Source organism: Myxocyprinus asiaticus, chromosome 21 (assembly GCF_019703515.2).
Source record: "Myxocyprinus asiaticus isolate MX2 ecotype Aquarium Trade chromosome 21, UBuf_Myxa_2, whole genome shotgun sequence".
Taxonomy (NCBI): Eukaryota; Metazoa; Chordata; class Actinopteri; order Cypriniformes; family Catostomidae; genus Myxocyprinus; species Myxocyprinus asiaticus.
Window position 1 is genome coordinate 6359681 of NC_059364.1, and position 20808 is coordinate 6380488.

Consider the following 20808-nt stretch of genomic DNA (forward strand, 5'->3'; position numbering starts at 1 on the left):
GTATTTTAGCAGTTCACTGTGGTGACCACTGTGTAACTCAATGGCTATTCAGGTGTTTCAGTGTCATAATTCAGGTGTACATTATTGTCCAGACCGCTCCTGCAACAGCACGTATTTGTTATTTTCAAAAGGGGCCCAATCACAGTCGTTTTTCGATTACTAATTCAGCGTTTAAAAAAAAACATCTTTGTATAGAGATTTTGGGGCAGATTGCCATTTGTTACTTGGAAGTAACATATTTTTTTAAATGTCATTTTTAATGTACAAGTGTTTCCAATAAGGCGAAAAAGGTCATGAGATTTGAAAGAAGTGTAATTCTGACACGCCAAGCGCCCCCTGGAGGAAGACAGCGCTGTGTCACAGTTACTAGACAGTAATATGTGTTGCATCCACTAGAGGCGCTATAACATTAACACACTACCTGTGGGCGCACTTAAAAACATCCGGTAGGTTCATCACTGGAAAAAGTGGGTTTATTGCTCGCAAATGTGTATCTAATGTAGTTGATCATATACAGCTATTCACTGGAATCAAAGAGCTTTGTGGTCGGCTCATCCTGCTTTAGGGGAAGATTAATCTTTATTAGTGTCGTAAGTGTCAATGACGATGTAGGCTGAAAAGTCAGAGATATTCTCATCATATCAAGATCTTAATTTCACATGCGTAAGTTTGCAGCGTTCTTTGTTGATTTTTTATCATGTATCTATCACTGCCTATTCATGTTTATCACTGCCATTTTTCAGTTAGTGAATGATCTGATTGACTTGAGACATATGTGACAGCAATCATTAGTGTAGGAAAATTTTAACTAGCCTACATATTACTATATTATTATTGTTTTGTGTTACATATTACTGCACAATTTTGTAATGATCAAACCATTTAAACATTATTTGTATTACTGTTAACCAAGTGCCTGCAACACATCATTTTCATTGTCTTGAAACCCATATAAATAATTTGCATTTTCCATCCTTTGTTTCCTCTGGACTTTTTACAGGTTTTCTTTTCTAGAGTATATGTTTTTGATACATGGAGCAAAATAAAGTCTTATAAGGTGGTTAACATTATTGAAGATATTTTTTTTTTAAAATTACACATGATGGGGACACTAAAAGGTACTTCATGGTAGAATGATCCAGCTTCTTCATTGGCCAGAATGAAATTCTAGGTGCATCTTCTTCATGTTTCAGATGTGAAGGTGTTGTCCAGCGGTGGGCATGAGTGACAGTCATCCTCTGCGGTCGATGAGCTCTACGGCTGAGATCGATCACCTCCATCTCCTCTCAGAGCAGCTCGGTGCTTTAGTTCCTGGTGAAGAATACAGTGATGTCACCTTCCTGGTGGAGGAAAAGTGCTTTCCCGCACACAGAGTCATTCTAGCGGCCCGCTGCCAGTATTTCAGGTGACTCGCTGTGAGATGTTGCAGATATATAGGATACAAAATTAGGGTTCTGGAAGTTAAAATCCCTTGCATACTCATGAATTTGGCAGATATTTTTATCCAAAGTGACTTGCAGTGTGTTCAAGCCATACACCATTCTCTACCAATTGAGCTACAGGAACTTCAAAACGATTTTTAAGTTGTTTAGAGATAATATATGCTTTTGATGAAGCTGTGTTTGTTAATGAGCTCCACAGTGATTGCTCATTCCCATGAAGCATTGAGAATGACTTAACTGAATCAATCTCCCTAAACTCTTAAACATATATACACCGATCAGCCACAACATTAAAACCACCTGCCTAATATTGTGTAGGCCCCCCTCGTGCCGCCAAAACAGCGCCAACCTGCATCTCAGAACAGCATTCTGAGATGATATTCTTCTCACCACAATCTGAGTTACCGTAGGCTTTGTCAGTTCAAACCAGTCTGGCCATTCTCTGTTGACCTCTCTCATCAACAAGGCGTTTCCATCCGCAGAACTGGATGTTTTTTGTTTTTGGCACTATTTACAGAAATACTCAAACGAGCCCGTCTGGCACCAACAATCATGCTATGGGGGGCCTGGGTAGCTCAGTGAGTATTGACGCTGACTACCACCCCTGGAGTCGCGAGTTCGAATCTAGGGTGTGCTGAGTGACTCCAGATTGGCCCAGTTGCTAGGGAGGTTAGCGTCACATGGGGTAACGTCCACGTGGTCACGATTAGTAGTTCTCACGCTCAATGGGGCATTTGGTAAGTTGTGTGTGGATCGCAGAGAGTAGCATGAGCCTCCACATGCGGAGTCTCCGCAGTGTCATGCACAATGAGCCACGTGATAAGATGCGCGGATTGACGGTCTTCTAAGTGGAGGCAACTGAGACTTGTCATCCGCCAGCCGAATTGAGTAACCGTGCCACCACGAGGACCTACTAAGAAGTGGGAATTGGGCATTCCAAATTGGCAGAAAAGGGGATAAAAAAACAAAAAAAAACCAGTCATGCCACGGTCTAAACCACTGAGATCACATTTGTTCCCCATTCTGATGGTTTATGTGAACATTAACTGAAGCTCCTGACCCGTATCTACATGGTTTTATGCACTGCACTGCTGCCACACGACTGGCTGATTAGATAATCACATGGATGATTATTGGTACCAGACGGGCTGGTTTGAGTATATCTGTAACTGCTGATCTCCTGGGATTTTCACACACAACGGTCTCTAGAATTTACTCCTAATGGTGCCAAAAACAAAAAAACATCCAGTGAGCGGCAGATCTGTGGATGGAAATGCCTTGTTGATGAGAGAGGTCAACAGAGAATGGCCAGACTGGTTCGAACTGACAAAGTCTACGATAACTCAGATAACCACTCTGTACAATTGTGGTGAGAAGAATATCATCTCAGAATGCTATTTTGAGATGCGGGTTGGCGCAGTTTTGGCGGCACGAGGGGGATACTCGTTACAATATTAGGCAGGTGGATTTAATGTTGTGGCTAATAGGTGTATGTATGGACATTTTCCATTAAACTTTAAATATGTTGCATTTAATACTTATAACTGATGCCTTATAGTCAATAGTTTATATTGTACTGTCCTTTCTGATTCCATTCCATCATTTGCAATCGGGATGAGTAGTTAATTGTACCTTTGTCTTTTTTCTAAAATTAAAATGTCTTTTAGCTGCATATTAAAGTTTTTAATGTTATGATTCATCTCAGAGCTGGTTGATTTGGTTTGAAGCTCAGAACTCTTTATTGACATCTTTTGTTAAATGCCTATGGAAACAATATTTCCGGAACCAAGACCACTGAGGGTGCTTTCAACTTTAGGTGCGCACACAGGGTCAAATGACGTCGGGGTCGATTTGGTTCGTTTGGATACTGTGAACTCTGTTTTCCAAACTCGGATGTGCACCCATGAACCGCACACGAGTCTGCTTGAAAAGTGAACCGCTTGTGATGATGTATAAATTGCGTCTTTGCAGGCTGTATAATGCATTTCTCAAACCTGCTTGTGTCAAAATAAATCCCCTTCAGAGAGCAGCTCACATTCTTCACATCTCTTGCAATGCATCCGCGGGCTAGCGGTAGACAAACGCTAATATTCATCACATCATGGCACAGTTAGTGCATCCGCGGGAGACAAACACAAGTTTTGTTCTGTGCATGGCAAGTTTTTGTGGTAAATCCAAAGAGACAAACTTTAATACTTCACTTAACACAGTGACGTCTTCTCAAGTTGTTACCTAGTTACCGCTTGTATTCATGTTGATGACGTAATCGGACAGTGGTTCGGACCCAAATAATATGATGTGAACACAGACCAGTGTGGGCAGCGGGAGGTGGAGGAAACAAACTCAGGTCCGGTCCAAGCAATCGAACCAAGTGTGAAAGCGCCCTGAAAAATGGGGGCATCACTGTTGCACTCTATTGAGGCTTTTCTCCAGTGAAAACCTTTATGATGGGGAAAAAATAAATAGATTTTGTACCTTAGTAAAGGTGTTGTTTCTCACTTACAAAATAGGCTTTGTAACCTTATCTTAATGAAACTCAGCTTTTAACCCAACCTGTTTTTTCTTTGTTTCTTTCTTTCCAACTCCCCCTCTTCAGGGCTTTGCTATACGGAGGACTGAGGGAGTCGCAGGCCCAGGCTGAGGTCCGATTGGAGGAAACACGTTCCGAGGCTTTTTCAATGTTGTTGCGGTACCTGTACACGGGCCGAGCCACACTGAGTGAAGCCAGAGAGGAGACTTTGCTGGATTTTCTGGGGCTGGCGCATCGCTATGACCTCCAACCACTAGAAGGCTCCATTTGCGAGTTCCTCCGCACTTTATTGAACACACGGAACGTGTGTCTGGTGTTTGATATGGCTAGTCTGTACTGTCTGAGCGGGCTTGCCGAGGCATGCTGTGCCTACATGGACCGGCACGCCACTGAAGTGTTAAAGTCGGATGGCTTTCTCACCCTTTCAAAGGTGAGTTTAAGCATCCTGTGTTACCATTATAAAGGAATAGTTCAACCAAAAAATAAAAATTCCCTCATCATTTACTCACACTCATGCCATCCCAGATGTATATGACTTTCTTTCTTCTGCTGAATACAAATTAAGATTTTGAGAACAATATCTCGGCTCTGTAGATCCATTCTGTACAATGCAAGTGAATGGTGACCAAAACTTTAAAGCTCCAAAAAGCACATAAAGGCAGCAAAAGTTATTCAAAAGACTCCAGTTTTTTAATGCATGTCTTCTGAAGCGATCCAATCGGTTTTGGGTGAGAACAGACACCTTTTTCACTATAAAGCTTGACATCAGCAGTCTCATTGGTGATGGTGATTTCAAGCTCGATTACACTTCCTAGCACTCTGCGAATACATTAAGCACTTGAATGTGTAATCGAGCATGAAATCATGATCATGCCTAGAGACTGCAATTGCAAGATTTACAGTGAAATTAGGAGTTATATATTGGTCTGTTCTCACCCAAAAGTCAATTGGATCACTTCAGAAGACATGGATTAATCCACTGGAGTTGTATGGATTACTTTTATGCTGCCTTTATGTGCTTTTTGGAGCTTCAAAAATGTGGTACCCTTTCACTTGCATTGTATGGATCTACAGAGCTGAGATATTCTTCTAAAAATCTTTGTTTGTGTTCTGAAGAAGAAAGAAAGTCATACACATCTGGGATGGCATGAGGGTGAGTAAATGATGAGAGAATTTTCATTTATAGGTGAACTATCCCTTTAATATAGAATGTGCTCTCACAGGTGTGTTTATATTCGCTATTTTACAATGGCTTTGAATATAGCTCATACAGTCGGATTTTAGAGGCTGAACTGTCAGTTTTATAATTGTTTACTGTCTAATTCACTTTTCCCCCCTCTCTGTAGTCTGCCCTGTTGACAGTTGTGAGCAGAGATTCATTTGCTACTAGTGAGAAGGAGATCTTTCTGGCTCTCAGTCGCTGGTGTCACCACTATGGTGAGGGCCCGGACTCAAAGAAAGTGATGTCAGCAGTGCGACTGCCTCTAATGACTCTCTCTGAAATGCTGAACGTGGTTCGTCCCTCGGGCCTTCTCAGCCCAGATGACCTGCTAGATGCCATACAGACCCGCTCGGAGAGCAGAGACATGGACCTCAACTACCGCGGCATGCTCAGTCAGTTTATCCTCTCTCTATCATTCTGTAGATACACACACAGCTTACACTATACCCACTAATGAGAGAAATCACTTTTTAAAGGGGGTTATATCATCACAAATGTAAATTTCTTTGATTTTTTGAATCTGTCATAATGTAATGTAGGCTTTACAAAAAGGCTGAGCAGTTAAAAACTACATTAGACATGACAGCAAATCTGCCATCTGTGTGTGAGCACAGCAAAGTGCTGTTCACTGGAAAAAACAAACAATCATTGGAACTGCAATGAGGGAGAAGTAGCACGTCTGTTAATCAATCTTGCAGGCTTGTTTATTATTTTTCAGTGTTTTTGTTTTATTTATAATGTATCCAATGGTCTTTTGTGTGTCTTGTAGTCCCAGAGGAGAACATTGCCACTATGAAGCATGGCGCTGTGGTGACAAAGGGTGAACTGAAGTCTGCTCTCCTGGATGGAGACACACAGAATTATGATCTGGACCATGGCTTCACCAGACACCCTATAGAAGATGAGGGTCGAGCCTCAGGCATCCAGGTGCGCTTGGGTCAACCGTTTATCATCAACCACATGCGTCTACTTCTTTGGGACAAGGACAGCAGGTAACGCTTAATTAAAAGAATTGTTCACCCAAAAATGAAAATTATGTCATCATTTACTAATGTTGTTCCAAACTTGTATGACTTCCTTTTATCTGTGGAACAAATAAGAAGTTAGACAGTATGTTCATGCTGCTCTTTTCCAAACAGTGAAAAAAATGGCTAAAAGCTCCAAAGTAGTCCAAACGTGGTTCACGCTATATTCCAAGATTTCTAATGGCCAACGATATCTTTGTGTGACGAACAGACCAAAATTGAAGAGATTCAAATACAAACTTGAATGTAAATTGTTATATAGACCATTCTTTGAATTCAGTGGTACAATTAATGTAAGAACGTATTCATGAATGATTTACACTCTGATTTGAAAATGTGCAAATGTGAATGAGATTTGAGAGCTATCTTCGTAAAACATGTATCATGAGCTGTAGTATTTCTCTCTCATTTCTGCAGGTCATACTCTTATTATATCGAAGTGTCTATGGATGAGCTGGACTGGGTACGAGTGGTGGATCACTCAAAGTTTCTGTGTCGCTCCTGGCAACACCTTTATTTCCCAGCACGAGTCTGCAGGTGAATTTTTAAATATAAACGTTAAAATATTCAGTTTTTTCGCGGAGTTAATTATACACATTTTTACAAACATAAATCTTTGATACAAGTATATGCATAAATGCCATAAAATCAGTGGACATTTGTGCAAAATCTCTGCCGTTTTCCATTGGACTTTTTTTAATAATAAAATCAAATGGGCTGATTCAATTCATATCAAGCTTTATTGGCAAGATAAACATAAGTGTACATTGTCAATACATTATTAGACACTACATAAAGATATATAACAAATTGAATGCTGAAGTTTCATTTGCTGAAGTTTAAAATCGAAAAAAAAAAATTTTTCTCTGGCTGCCATTCAATCTCTGTCGTGCACACGCTGGGTCTGTTTTGGACAGTTTTGCTTTTGACACTGGTTCAGATGATAGTGAGTGAGCATTTTTGGGCGACGCGAAGACATACGGCAGCTTGCCCGTATCTCTTCCACACCTGGCTCACCGCTAGAAGTCTCCATTCTCCATACAGTAAATCCGCTCTTGTGTTTACTATGCACGTGACATGCACTGGCGCAATGAATAAGCATGCATTGTGCGGTCGATTCGAATGTGTACTGAAAATGTATATATGTCAGTTTTAGCCACAGGAAGTAGGGAAAAACATTAGTGAAGTTTCAGAAAGTTAAAAAAACGTATACTGCATTAATTGCATTCATTTTTTTTTTTATGCTTTAAACAGTCAACTATTAATAGCAGAAAATAATGCATTGAATTTCGTAACCCTAATTTTTAGTTTAAAGGCCATCCAAATTGAAGTCTGGTTGGCATGTGAACACTTTTTTTCTGTTTGTGTTTTGTCTGAATACAGGTTTATTCGTGTTGTGGGAACACATAACACTGTAAACAAAGTTTTTCATTTGGTGGCTTTAGAATGCATGTTCACACAGCGACCTTTCACCCTGGAGAAAGGCCTACTAGGTAATGTAGTTTTTCTAGTCTATGTTTTGTTTTATTTAAATATCAAACCGCTGAAATTAGAATATTATTCAGGAAGTTAATAAATAAGTTACACATATTTCAGCTCTGCTACACAGGGTTCCCACAGTCAGGGAAAACTGAAAATATCAGACTATTTAAAGGGGCACTCATTAATTTTTTTAAAATGTTGTCTTTGGCTTACACTGACACCTAGGGGTGTGGATCCAGCACCATTCAAACGCAATAGTGTTCTGTTACCAGTGCCATTGTAGAAAGTCACTATTCACAGTCAGCCATGATTAATTTAATCCATTAGTATTGTATATTCCTTGAAAATTTCAAATTCATTTGTCTGCTGTGGGCAGTGCTTAATTATCCTGTACTTTCCCTCTGGATCTCTCACCAAATCTCGCAGTTACAGGTGAGTGCACTGGGGGTGCTGTGAAAATATGTGTTGTCGAGGTGTTGCTTGAGAAGGAATTATTTTTGGTTGTTTTTTTTTAAGCAAAGCCAAGTGTGGCAATACTTTTGATTCATATTGAATTCCGCTGTATTGGTATTCGGTTCTTGTTGGAGTCATGCAAACCAACGGAAGAGGATCTGCTTTTATGGTGGAAAGGAAATGTGAAGCGGTACAAGAAACTCTGAAGCTTATCAGACCTGTAAGTGTGTTAAATCACTGAACACAGACAGAGTGTATTTTATAAAAAGCCAACTTTCACCACTTGTTTTTCAGAATAATAAAATGTGAAATGATAAAAATATGATGGCCTTTATGTAGACTCATTTTATATATGTGCATTACCCTAATGCCGTCAGGGTTGGTTTGGTTTGGTTTCTATGTAAGGTCCTGGTGAGTGCAATTGTTTTTTTACAGTTTTTTTTATTTATTTATTTTTTATTAGTTATTATTTTTTTTCCCAAAAGAAAAGTAGAGTTTGTTGAAGTAAGGTTATTTTGTTCTTGGTAATGTTTGTGAATAAAATAAAATATAAATTTTACGTACGGGTCATACTAGATATTTTTTAACTGACCTTTTTAATTTACGAGTAAACAATTGCAAATTTTTTGTTGAAATGCCCATCCCTAATATTTGGCTGGTCATCTGATTCCAACATGGCAGCCCCCCTGAGGGCACCCTCTCCATGTACAGGTGCATCTCAATAAATTAGAATGTCGTGGAAAAGTTCATTTATTTCAGTAATTCAACTCAAATTGTGAAACACGTGTATTAAATAAATTCAATGCACACAGACTGAAGTAGTTTAAGTCTTTGGTTCTTTTAATTGTGATGATTTTGGCTCATATTTAACGAAAACCCACCAATTCACTATCTCAAAAAATTAGAATATTGTGACATGCCAATCAGCTAATCAACTCAAAACACCTGCAAAGGTTTCCTGAGCCTTCAAAATGGTCTCTCAGTTTGGTTCACTAGGCTACACAATCATGGGGAAGACTGCTGATCTGACAGTTGTCCAGAAGACAATCATTGACACCCTTCACAAGGAGGGTAAGCCACAAACATTCATTGCCAAAGAAGCTGGCTGTTCACAGAGTGCTGTATCCAAGCATGTTAACAGGAAGTTGAGTGGAAGGAAAAAGTGTGGAAGAAAAAGATGCACAACCAACCGAGAGAACTGCAGCCTTATGATTGTCAAGCAAAATCGATTCAAGAATTTGGGTGAACTTCACAAGGAATGGACTGAGGCTGGGGTCAAGGCATCAAGAGCCACCACACACAGACGTGTCAAGGAATTTAGCTACAGTTGTTGTATTCCTCTTGTTAAGCCACTCCTGAACCACAGACAACATCAGAGGCGTCTTACCTGGGCTAAGGAGAAGAAGAACTGGACTGTTGCCCAGTGGTCCAAAGTCCTCTTTTCAGATGAGAGCAAGTTTTGTATTTCATTTGGAAACCAAGGTCCTAGAGTCTGGAGGAAGGGTGGAGAAGCTCATAGCCCAAGTTGCTTGAAGTCCAGTGTTAAGTTTCCACAGTCTGTGATGATTTGGGGTGCAATGTCATCTGCTGGTGTTGGTCCATTGTGTTTTTTGAAAATCAAAGTCACTGCACCCATTTACCAAGAAATTTTGGAGCACTTCATGCTTCCTTCTGCTGACCAGCTTTTTAAAGATGCTGATTTCATTTTCCAGCAGGATTTGGCACCTGCCCACACTGCCAAAAGCACCAAAAGTTGGTTAAATGACCATGGTGTTGGTGTGCTTGACTGGCCAGCAAACTCACCAGACCTGAACCCCATAGAGAATCTATGGGGTATTGTCAAGAGGAAAATGAGAAACAAGAGACCAAAAAATGCAGATGAGCTGAAGGCCACTGTCAAAGAAACCTGGGCTTCCATACCACCTCAGCAGTGCCACAAACTGATCACCTCCATGCCACGCCGAATTGAGGCAGTAATTAAAGCAAAAGGAGCCCCTACCAAGTATTGAGTACATATACAGTAAATGAACATACTTTCCAGAAGGCCAACAATTCACTAAAAATGTTTTTTTTATTGGTCTTATGATGTATTCTAATTTTTTGAGATGGTGAATTGGTGGGTTTTTGTTAAATGTGAGCCAAAATCATCACAATTAAAAGAACCAAAGACTTAAACTACTTCAGTCTGTGTGCATTGAATTTATTTAATACACGAGTTTCACAATTTGAGTTGAATTACTGAAATAAATGAACTTTTCCACAACATTCTAATTTATTGAGATGCACCTGTAGAATAAAACAGCTTTAATAAGGGTACTGATGAGTCTTCATCTTATGTGAGTGCTCATGTTTTTATACATACACTGGTGGCCAAAAGTTTGGAATAATGTACATATTTTGCTGTTTCGGAAGGAAATTGGTTCTTTAATTCTCCAAAGTGGCATTCAACTGATCACAAAGTATAGTCAGGACATTACTGATGTAAAAAAACAGCACCATCACTATTTGAAAAAAGTCATTTTTGATCAAATCTAGAAAGGCCCCATTTCCAGCAGCCATCAATCCAACACCTTATTCTTGAGTAATCATGCTAAATTGCTAATTTGGTACTAGAAAATCACTTGCCATTATATCAAACACAGTTGAAAGCTATTTGGTTTGTTAAATGAAGCTTAACATTGTCTTTGTGTTTGTTTTTGAGTTGTCACAGTATGCAATAGACTGGCATGTCTTAAGGTCAATATTAGGTCAAAAATGGCAAAAAAAGAAACTGCTTTCTCTAGAAACTCGTCAGTCAATCATTGTTTTGAGGAATGAAGGCTATACAATGCTTGAAATTGCCAAAAAACTGAAGATTTCATACAAAGGTGTACACTACAGTCTTCAAAGACAAAGGACAACTGACTCTAACAAGAACAGAAAGAGATGTGGAAGGTCAGATGTACAACTAAACAAGAGGATAAGTACATCAGAGTCTCTAGTTTGAGAAATAGACGCCACACATGTCCTCAGCTGACAGCTTCATTGAATTCTACCCGCTCAACACCAGTTTCATGTACAACAGTAAAGAGAAGACTCAGGGGTGCAGGCCTTATGGGAAGAATTGCAAAGAAAAAGCCACTTTTGAAACAGAAAAACAAAAAGAAAAGGTTAGAGTGGGCAAATAAACACAGACATTGGACAACAGATAATTGGAAAAGAGTGTTATGGATCTTAACCCCATTGAGCTTTTGTGGGATCAGCTAGACTGTAAGGTGTGTGAGAACAAGACAGCCACACCGTGGGGTGAAATGTCACCTGAGTATCTGGACAAACTGACAGCTAGAATGCCAAGGATCTACAAAGTTGTCATTGCTGCACATGGAGGATTTTTTTTGATGAGAACTCTTTGAAGTAGTTTAAGAAGTTCTGAACCTTTGTTTTCAAATTGTAATAGTAATTTTTCACGTTATTAATGTCCTGACTATACATTGTGATCAGCTGAATGCCACTTTGATGAATAAAAGTACCTATTTCTTTCCATAAGAGCAAAATCTGTACATTATTCCAAACTTTGGGCCACCAGTGTATGTTTTAAACTTACTATTAATTTCTTTAGAAGTTAAACTTTTTAATGAGGAAAAAATTTCTGAGTGCACCTTTAATTTGTGATTTCCAGGCCTGGAAAAGTCACGGAAATTTCTGTAGTGAATATTAATTTGTTTACTTACTTGCTTTTTGTAAATACAGTCTCCATGAAATGTTTTTATTTTATTTATATATATATATATATATATATATATATATATATATATATATATATATATATATATATATAGAATGATTGTAGAAGTCATGGAAATCCTTTGGTCAAAATGTGTGGATACTCTTGCTACTGTAACACGCCACCTCCTCCGTGTCTCCCTGCAGTTCCCACAGAGAATGTGGCAACCGTGCAGGCGTGTGCTAGTGTAATAGAGGGAGTAAGTCGCAGTAGGAATGCCTTGCTGAACGGGGACACCAGCCACTATGACTGGGACTCTGGATACACTTGCCATCAGCTGGGATCTGGAGCCATCGTTGTCCAGCTCGCTCAACCTTACATGCTGGGTTCAATGCGGTACGAAACTGAAAAGAATGTTTTGGATTCTATACAAGTTAAAGGAGTTGTTTGCCTAAAAATGAAAATTCTGTTGCCATTTACTCACCATCATGTTGTTCCAAACCCTTTTTTCTCTGGAACACAAAAGGAGTGTAGCAGAGTGTTCACAAAGTGTTTTCACCGAAAGTGAATAGTGACAGATGCTGTCAAGCTCCAAAAACAACATAACCGTATCATAAAAGTAGTCCATACAAACCCAACACTACATTTCTTTATAAGTCTTTTGAAGACATATGCTTTGTGGTAGCTGTGAAACTGAAGTCTAATCCATTATTTACTAAACCACTGACAGTTGTCGCTACAATAGGTGTCCTGTGAAATCACACTTTTCTCTTTGACAGCCCTAGGCTCTGTAAACAGTACAAAGAGTCATGTACTGTGCTTTCTGCCTTTTATGTTTGCAGATTTGTTTACATTGGTTTGGCTGACATGTCTTTGGAGGGTGGGGTTTTGGAGAGAGGGATGGGAGGGGTCTAATTAAATGAATATTCCGGGTTCAATACAAGTTAAGCTCAATCAGCAGCATTTGTAGTAGAGGTCGGCTGATAGTGGATTTTGCCAATATCTATAATTAAGATGGTGTGAAAGGCCGATAACCGGTTAATTGGCTGATTTTTTTTTTTTTAAATCAATTTATAGAATGTCAAAAAAAATTCAAATTCTTTCTTTGCTATGACAAAGACAAAGAGTCCAACATGAATTAAATCCCAGAACATCACAATAATAACCAGATAAAATTAAGATTTGGTGCATAATGCACCAAACAAGCCCGAAACACACCAGGGACTCTATTTTCAAATGACAAAATTATAAAATATATATATATATATATATATATATATATATATATATATATATATATATCTGCAACAATCGGAATAGATTTTTGCTGATAACCGATAGTTCCAAAAAGCAACTATTGGCACCGATTAATCTGTAAAACAGATATATCGGTTTACCTCTTATTTGTGGCATAATGTTGATTACCACAAAAATAATTTCAAGTTGTCCCTCCTTTTATTTAAAAAAAAAAAAAAAAAAAAAAGCAGTAAACGATGTTACAGTGAGGCACTTACAGTGGAAGTCAATGGGACAAATGTTTGGAGGGTTTAAAGGCAGAAACGTAAAGCTTATAATTTTATAAAAGCATTTACATTAATTCTTCTTTTAATCTTGTGTATTATTTGATCTGTAAAGTTTTTTTAAATCGTTGTTTTTAGGGTCGTTTTAGGGTTTACAGCCTTAAGTTACAAAATTGGCAGTAAAATTGCACAGAAAAGCTTTTATTGTTTACATCTTGTGGCTATAATATTGAAACAGTGTGTATTTTAAAATTTATGGATTGGTCCCATTCTTTTCCATTGTAAGTGCCTCATCTCGATTTTTGCTTTTTGTGAAGAAAAGGAGAGAAGTCAAAATGTTTTCTGTGGAAATCAACATTATGCCACAAATGCTGTCGACTGAGCTTAACTTGTATTAAACCCAGAATATTCCTTTAAGGAATGGGAGTGGTCTAATTTAGTGGCCATTAAACGCATAGTTCATGTGTTAACACGGGCTTAGGGTGACGAGTCATGCACTAACCTCGTCTAAGCCATTAAGTCCTTGAATTCAATGTGTTTAATCTGAGACATATTAATGCAGTTTTGCTTGTGGACTCTCTTTGTGTGTAGGTTGCTACTGTGGGACTGTGATGATAGAAGCTATAGCTATTATGTGGAGCTGTCCACAAATCAGCAACACTGGGTGAGGGTCGTAGACCAAACTAAAGTGGCATGCAGGTCAGTGCATATGGCTTCATTTTCTATTTTACTCATTTTTACCAGAGGTAGACTGATACATCGGTTTTACCGATTAATCTGTGCCGAATTTTTTTTATAATTTACTGAGATGCACCTGTATATGTATATGTGTGTATATATATATATATATATATATATACATACAGGTGCATCTCAATAAATTAGAATGTCGTGGAAAAGTTCATTTATTTCAGTAATTCAACTCAAATTGTGAAACTTGTGTATTAAATAAATTCAATGCACACAGACTGAAGTAGTTTAAGTGTTTGGTTCTTTTAATTGTGATGATTTTGGCTCACATTTAACAAAAACCCACCAATTCACTATCTCAACAAATTAGAATACATCATAAGACCAATAAAAAAAACATTTTTAGTGAATTGTTGGCCTTCTGGAAAGTATGTTCATTTACTGTATATGTACTCAATACTTGGTAGGGGCTCCTTTTGCTTTAATTACTGCCTCAATTCGGCGTGGCATGGAGGTGATCAGTTTGTGGCACTGCTGAGGTGGTATGGAAGCCCAGGTTTCTTTGACAGTGGCCTTCAGCTCATCTGCATTTTTTGGTCTCTTGTTTCTCATTTTCCTCTTGACAATACCCCATAGATTCTCTATGGAGTTCAGGTCTGGTGAGTTTGCTGGCCAGTCAAGCACACCAACACCATGGTCATTTAACCAACTTTTGGTGCTTTTGGCAGTGTGGGCAGGTGCCAAATCCTGCTGGAAAATGAAATCAGCATCTTTAAAAAGCTGGTCAGCAGAAGGAAGCATGAAGTGCTCCAAAATGTCTCCTTGTGAAGTTCACCCAAATTCTTGAATCGATTTTGCTTGACAATCATAAGGATGCGGTTCTCTCGGTTGGTTATGCATCTTTTTCTTCCACACTTTTTCCTTCCACTCAACTTTCTGTTAACATACTTGGATACAGCACTCTGTGAACAGCCAGCTTCTTTGGCAATGAATGTTTGTGGCTTGTGAAGGGTGTCAGTGATTGTCTTCTGGACAACTGTCAGATCAGCAGTCTTCCCCATGATTGTGTAGCCTAGTGAACCAAACTGAGAGACCATTTTGAAGGCTCAGGAAACCTTTAGAGGTGTTTTGAGTTGATTAGCTGATTGGCATGTCACCATATTCTAATTTGTTGAGATAGTGAATTGGTGGGTTTTTGTTAAATGTGAGCCAAAATCATCACAATTAAAAGAACCAAAGACTTAAACTACTTCAGTCTGTGTGCATTGAATTTATTTAATACACGAGTTTCACAATTTGAGTTGAATTACTGAAATAAATGAACTAATTCTAATTTATTGAGATGCACCTGTGTGTGTGTGTGTGTGTGTGTGTGTATATATATATATATATTAGTTGTTTATTGTATATTCTATATATACTATTTTCTTTTCAATATTTATCTATTTTTTATTCAATTTTAATTATTTTTTAAAAGTCTTGTTGCTGTTTTTGTATTGTTGTGTACTGGAAGTTCCTGTCACCAAGACAAATTCCTTGTATGTGTAAGCATACTTGGCAATAAAGCTCATTCTGATATACACAGTTGAAGTCAGAAGTTTACATACACGTAAGTTGAAGTCTTTAAAAAAAAAAATAACCACTCCACAGATTTAATATTAGCAAACTATAGTTTTGGCAAGTTGTTTAGGACATCTACTTAGTGCATGACACAAGTAATTTTTCCAAAAATTGTTTACAGACAGATTGTTTCAGTTTTAATTGACTATATTACAATTCCAGTGGGTCAGATGTTTACATACACAGAGTTACGGTGCCTTTAAGCAACTTTGAAAATTCCAGAAAATGATGTCAAGCTTTTAGACAATTAGCCAATTAGCTTCTGATAGGAGGTGTACCTGTGGATGTATTTTAAGGCCTACCTTCAAACTCAGTGCCTCTTTACTTGACATCATGGGAAAATCAAAAGAAATCAGCCGAGACTTCAGAAAAACAATTGTGGCTCTCCACAAGTCTGGTTCATCCTTGGGAGCAATTTCCAAATGCCTGAAGGTACCACGTTCATCTGTACAAACAATAGTATGCAAGTATAAACATCATGGGACCACGCAGCCATCATACCGCTCAGGAAGGAGACAAATTCTGTCTCCTAGAGATGAACATAGTTTGGTGCAAAAAGTGCAAATCAATCCCAGAACAACAGCAAAGGACCTTGTGAAGATGCTGGAGGAAACATGTAGACAAATATCTATATCCACAGTAAAACAAGTCCTATATCGACAACCTGAAAGGCTGCGCAGCAAGGAAGAAGCCACTGCTCCAAAACTGCCATAAAAAAGCCAGACTACAGTTTGCAAGTGCACACGGGGACAAAGAACTTTCTTTTTGGAGAAATGTCCTCTGGTCTAATAAAAATTTAACTGTTTGGCCATAATGACCATTGTTATGTTTGGAGGAAAAAGGGTGAGGCTTGCAAGCTGAAGAACACCATCCCAAATGTGGAGCAAGGGGGTGGCAGCATCATGTTGTGGGGTGCTTTGCTGCAGGAGGGACAGGTGCACTTCACAAAATAGATGGCATCATGAGGAAGGAAAATTATGTGGATATATTGAAGCAACATCTCAAGACATCAGCCAGGAAGTTAAAGCTCGGTTGCAAATGGGTCTTCCAAATGGGCAATGACCCCAAGCATACCTCCAAAGTTGTGGCAAAATGGCTTATGGACAACAAAGTCAAGGTATCGGAGTGGCCATCACAAAATTTGTGGGCAGAACTGAAAAAGCATGTGCGAGCAAGGAGGCCTACACACCTGATTCAGTTACACCAGTTCTCTCTGGAGGAATGGGCCAAAATTCAAGCAACTTGAAATGAGAAGCTTGTGGAAGGCTACCCAAAATGCTTGACCTAAGTTAAACAAAATACTAACAAAGTGTATGTAAACATATTACCCACTGGAAATGTGGTGAACGAAATAAAAGCTGAAATAAATCATTCTCTCTACTATTGTCCTGACATTTCACATTCACATAGTGATCCTAACTGACCTAATACAGGCAATGTTTTCTATGATTAAATGTCAGGACTTGTGAAAAACTTAGCCAAATACATTTAAACTTTAATCACAAACTAAGGTGTATGTAAACTTCTGACTTCAACTATATATATATATATATATATATATATATATATATATATATATATATATATATAAACACTTAATTTGGTTAAATATATAAGCTATAAAAAGCTTAATTTGATAAATACTTACATAGAGGGCACTGTTCCAAGTCTGTGCCCTTCATAGTAAAAAAGACTAAGGAATGTTTAATCATTCTATAAATGATTTTTATTTTTTTTTAACTATTGGCCAATTAATTGGTTATTGGCCATTTCCAACACATTGGTTATCGGTAACGGCAAAATCCACTATCAGTCGACCTCTAATTTTTACATCTTATTTTCTCCCAGTATTTACATAAAACTGAAATAGTTATAATGTGTAGTTAGTTCTTACATGATTTTGACAGGTCCTGGCAGACTCTGGTTTTTGATAGACAACCTGCATCCTTCATACGTATCGTGGGAACTCATAACACTGCAAACGAGGTAAGACAATGAGATCATGTACAATCCTATTTAAGATCATGAGAACATGTAAGTCTATTACTGAATAATAATTCAGTATTATATTACAATAATATAATTTATAATGGGTCCCAAAAAATGCTTTCAGGCTAAGTTCACTTCTGAATCAATTAAAAGTGGTTTGAGTTTAATTCTTTAAAGGAGAACAAGTGTGAACACCCTTCAAGATTAACTTGGCATTAGAGAGTGTGCAACATATTACTTGATTTGGAGACAAAAGGCATTGCTTGCTACTGTAGTTTGTAACTTTTCACACCATGTTCAGAATGAGAATTGCTGTTTTAGTGTGATTTTATGCCTTTCTTGTTATAGTCTTGATGTGCCAGCAATATGAGATAAATGTTTATCATTGTAACACAGCCCTTTTTAGGTGTATTAAGGAGAAAGCAGGAGCCAGCTTAAAAACTTTATTCACTCTGAACAATTATGCTCTGTTTGGACTTTTCACCGGGAAGCCCGAATGCAGGACCCATCCACTTATATTCCCCGTAATAACGTTTGAAAGGCCAGCCAATTCGTACCCAAAATCAGTGGATGGGTGAGGCGGGGACTAACCGCCACCTCTATTCTATGCTTTTGCCCTTTGAATTGAATAATGACGGGCATTCGTGAATATCCCCATGCCTCTCCTTGAACCAAGCATTGATGAATTGAGGTTTGATTACAGCCTGAATCCATCAAGGCTTGATATGTAACCCATTGGATACTCACCGGTATCCGGTACATCCCAGCTCGATCGGGGGCAGCCTGTGGCGCATCGGGGAATTCGAACCAACGCCCCCAACTCCATCAGCTGGTATTGGTCCTGGAAATGCCCGGGCTTCCCACAGCACCAGCAGACTGGCCCAGGTTTTACGCCCGCACCAGTGGCTGCGGAGTCGCCAACCTGTGAGTGAGAGGAGACAGCCACAGGGGGAACAGGAGGGTTGGGGAAGCCCAGGGTCCGGGAAGCAGGTTTCAGGGGCTGGGACCCACGGTTCCGGGGAGCAGGAACGGGAAGAAGGGAGGATGGAGAGGCGGAATGGTGAGAGAGTGAGAAAAGAGCGCTCGCCAGCCCCCAGATACGCCGCCAGATGGTCCTCCACCAGTTGGACAGCCTGGTCTAGTGACGCCGGACGGTGGCACTGGACCCATTCGGCGGTTCTTCTCGACAACCAGGCGATTAATTGTTCCAGCACCACAAGATCTACCACTTCGTTGGCATCATGCTCCTCTGCCAGCAGCCACCTGTGACAGGCTTCACGGAGCTGCTGGGCGAATGCATCCCGATGCTTCCGCCGCCCTCTCAAACAACTCTATGAATGCCTCCGAGTCATCTTCTTCATGAGTGTGAAGTGGGAAATGGCGGGGGCGGCAGTCAGGGTTGCGGCAGTAGAATCCGTCTGGGTTATCAAGCTCCGTAGCACCTGTCAGTCATCTGCTTGAGCTTGCAGGAGGGCCTGGAAGCACTGCTCCTGTTCCTAAAGCAGCTCAAGCAGAGTCTGATGTTTATTTTGGTGGATGTTAGGGTCTTGATAAGTTCGGCGAAGGGCGAGGACTCCATGACGGTGAATTTTGCTCACAATTCCCAGGTTTTAGCACCACTGTAACACAGCCCTTTACAGGTGTAGAAAGGAGGAAGTGGGAGCTGGCTTAAACACTAACAAAAACTTTATTCACTCTGAACAATTATACTCTGTTTGGACTTTTCAGCCATAGCACACACACAGGTTCAGTTCTCTCTCTCCTCTGGGTTCTCGTCTCCCCTTTATCTCCCCAACGCCGCTCACTGAAACACAGAACAGCTGTTAGAGAAATTATACACGGGTGCGAGTCCTTCCCATTCATTCCTCCTGGCCTCACTCTCCATTCACAAATCAGTGCTCGCTCACGCCTCCATCACCACAATCATGTTGCAGATCGTATTGCAATTACAATATTTTCAAAATAAACATTTTTTTTTTTTTTTTTTACAAAGTTTTGAAGCCCTAATACACAACATTTCTCACCTTGTCTCTACTAGGTGTTCCACTGTGTTCACTTTGAGTGTCCAGCACAGGTGGACAGAGTTGTTAAAGAAGGAAGTCCTGGTCCAGATCAGCCCAAACCGGACTGCAGTACCCAGAACTCCCATTCTCAAAGCCTGATGTCCCAGAAACCCTCCACATCATCCTCCTTATCCTCCTCGCACACATAGACTGTGGATGTAGCCTATTCTCAATGCTGCACACTTGCATAAGTATGACAAAACACACATGCTCATCTCATGGGCTTGTGTTTGTTCTGAAGGTTATGTGCTGCTAAATAAAGAACTCTTTATATTTATAAGGAAATACTCGAGCTGATTGATATAACGTATTGATGATAATAATAAAGGCTCTGTTCCAAAACCTAGTGAGCTGCCTATGTAGGCAGCATTTTAGAGTATCATAGATATGCTCACAATGCAAAAAAATGCTGCCTTAGAAGGTAGCTTCCTGTGTAGGCAATAGACAGCTAGGCAGTTCACTGGGTTTTGGCCATTGACTGTCAGTCATACGCACTTATTTTATTATGTTCAGATAATTGCTAAATAAAAAAATTAAGGATCACAGACTGGTTTTTGCCTCTGTTTGCAATGTTCCAAACTTCTTTGTCTTTTTAGTTTGTTTAACTCATATTTTCATGGTGCTCACAAATATTAATGAATATCAAGATGAGTTGCATTTGCAACATAAGCTTTACATCCAGAATCAGGGCTGATTTTTTCGCAGGTGATGGAGATAAAGATAGAGACAATTAAACAGATGGCGAGCACCAGAGAGCCTCTTGAGTCAGAGCACATATTAACATGCCTCTATCTCTAAGGGTATATAATAAATCCTGAGTTTCAATCAGGTACAGACGGGTGAGTGACACCATAATACTGCCTTTATTAAGCAAGCAGGAACAGATGCATCCTACCAAACTTCCTCATCGCAATCAAGAGACTTCCCCAAGGGCTGGAGAGTGATGGAGACCGGCAGATGGAGAGTGTGTGAGTGGTAACAAAAACTAGGACCCTAGTACCCTGCTAGAAAAGACCAGCATGAATTTCTAGGCTGGTTTTATGTTGGTTTTGGTGCTGGTCTACCTAGT

The 20808-nt window shown here is 39.4% G+C and overlaps 1 protein-coding gene across 2 annotated transcripts; it reads left to right on the top strand.

The window, feature by feature from the left end:
- LOC127411937 (BTB/POZ domain-containing protein 9-like) lies at positions 1-20279 on the top strand. 2 transcript variants are annotated; one of them, XM_051647868.1, is made up of 11 exons: positions 1-663; positions 1194-1405; positions 4039-4402; positions 5319-5586; positions 5964-6186; positions 6637-6756; positions 7603-7712; positions 12064-12253; positions 13969-14076; positions 17595-17673; positions 19715-20278. In XM_051647868.1, the coding sequence occupies exons 2-11, from the start codon at positions 1221-1223 to the stop codon at positions 19886-19888; spliced, it is 1821 nt and encodes a 606-aa protein (XP_051503828.1). In that variant the 5' UTR covers positions 1-663; positions 1194-1220; the 3' UTR covers positions 19889-20278. The 2 variants fall into 2 exon arrangements, with proteins under 2 accessions (XP_051503828.1, XP_051503829.1); XM_051647869.1 differs by having other exon boundaries at positions 396-446; positions 19715-20279.
- Positions 20280-20808: the final 529 nt, after the last annotated feature.

Coding starts and splice junctions, on each gene's coding strand:
- LOC127411937 (XM_051647868.1), top strand. CDS start 1,221: ATGAGTGACAGTCATCCTCTGCGGTCGATGAGCTCTACGGCTGAGATC. Junction 6,757..7,602: donor TTCCCAGCACGAGTCTGCAG/GTGAATTTTTAA, acceptor GTCTGAATACAG/GTTTATTCGTGTTGTGGGAA. Junction 12,254..13,968: donor TACATGCTGGGTTCAATGCG/GTACGAAACTGA, acceptor CTTTGTGTGTAG/GTTGCTACTGTGGGACTGTG.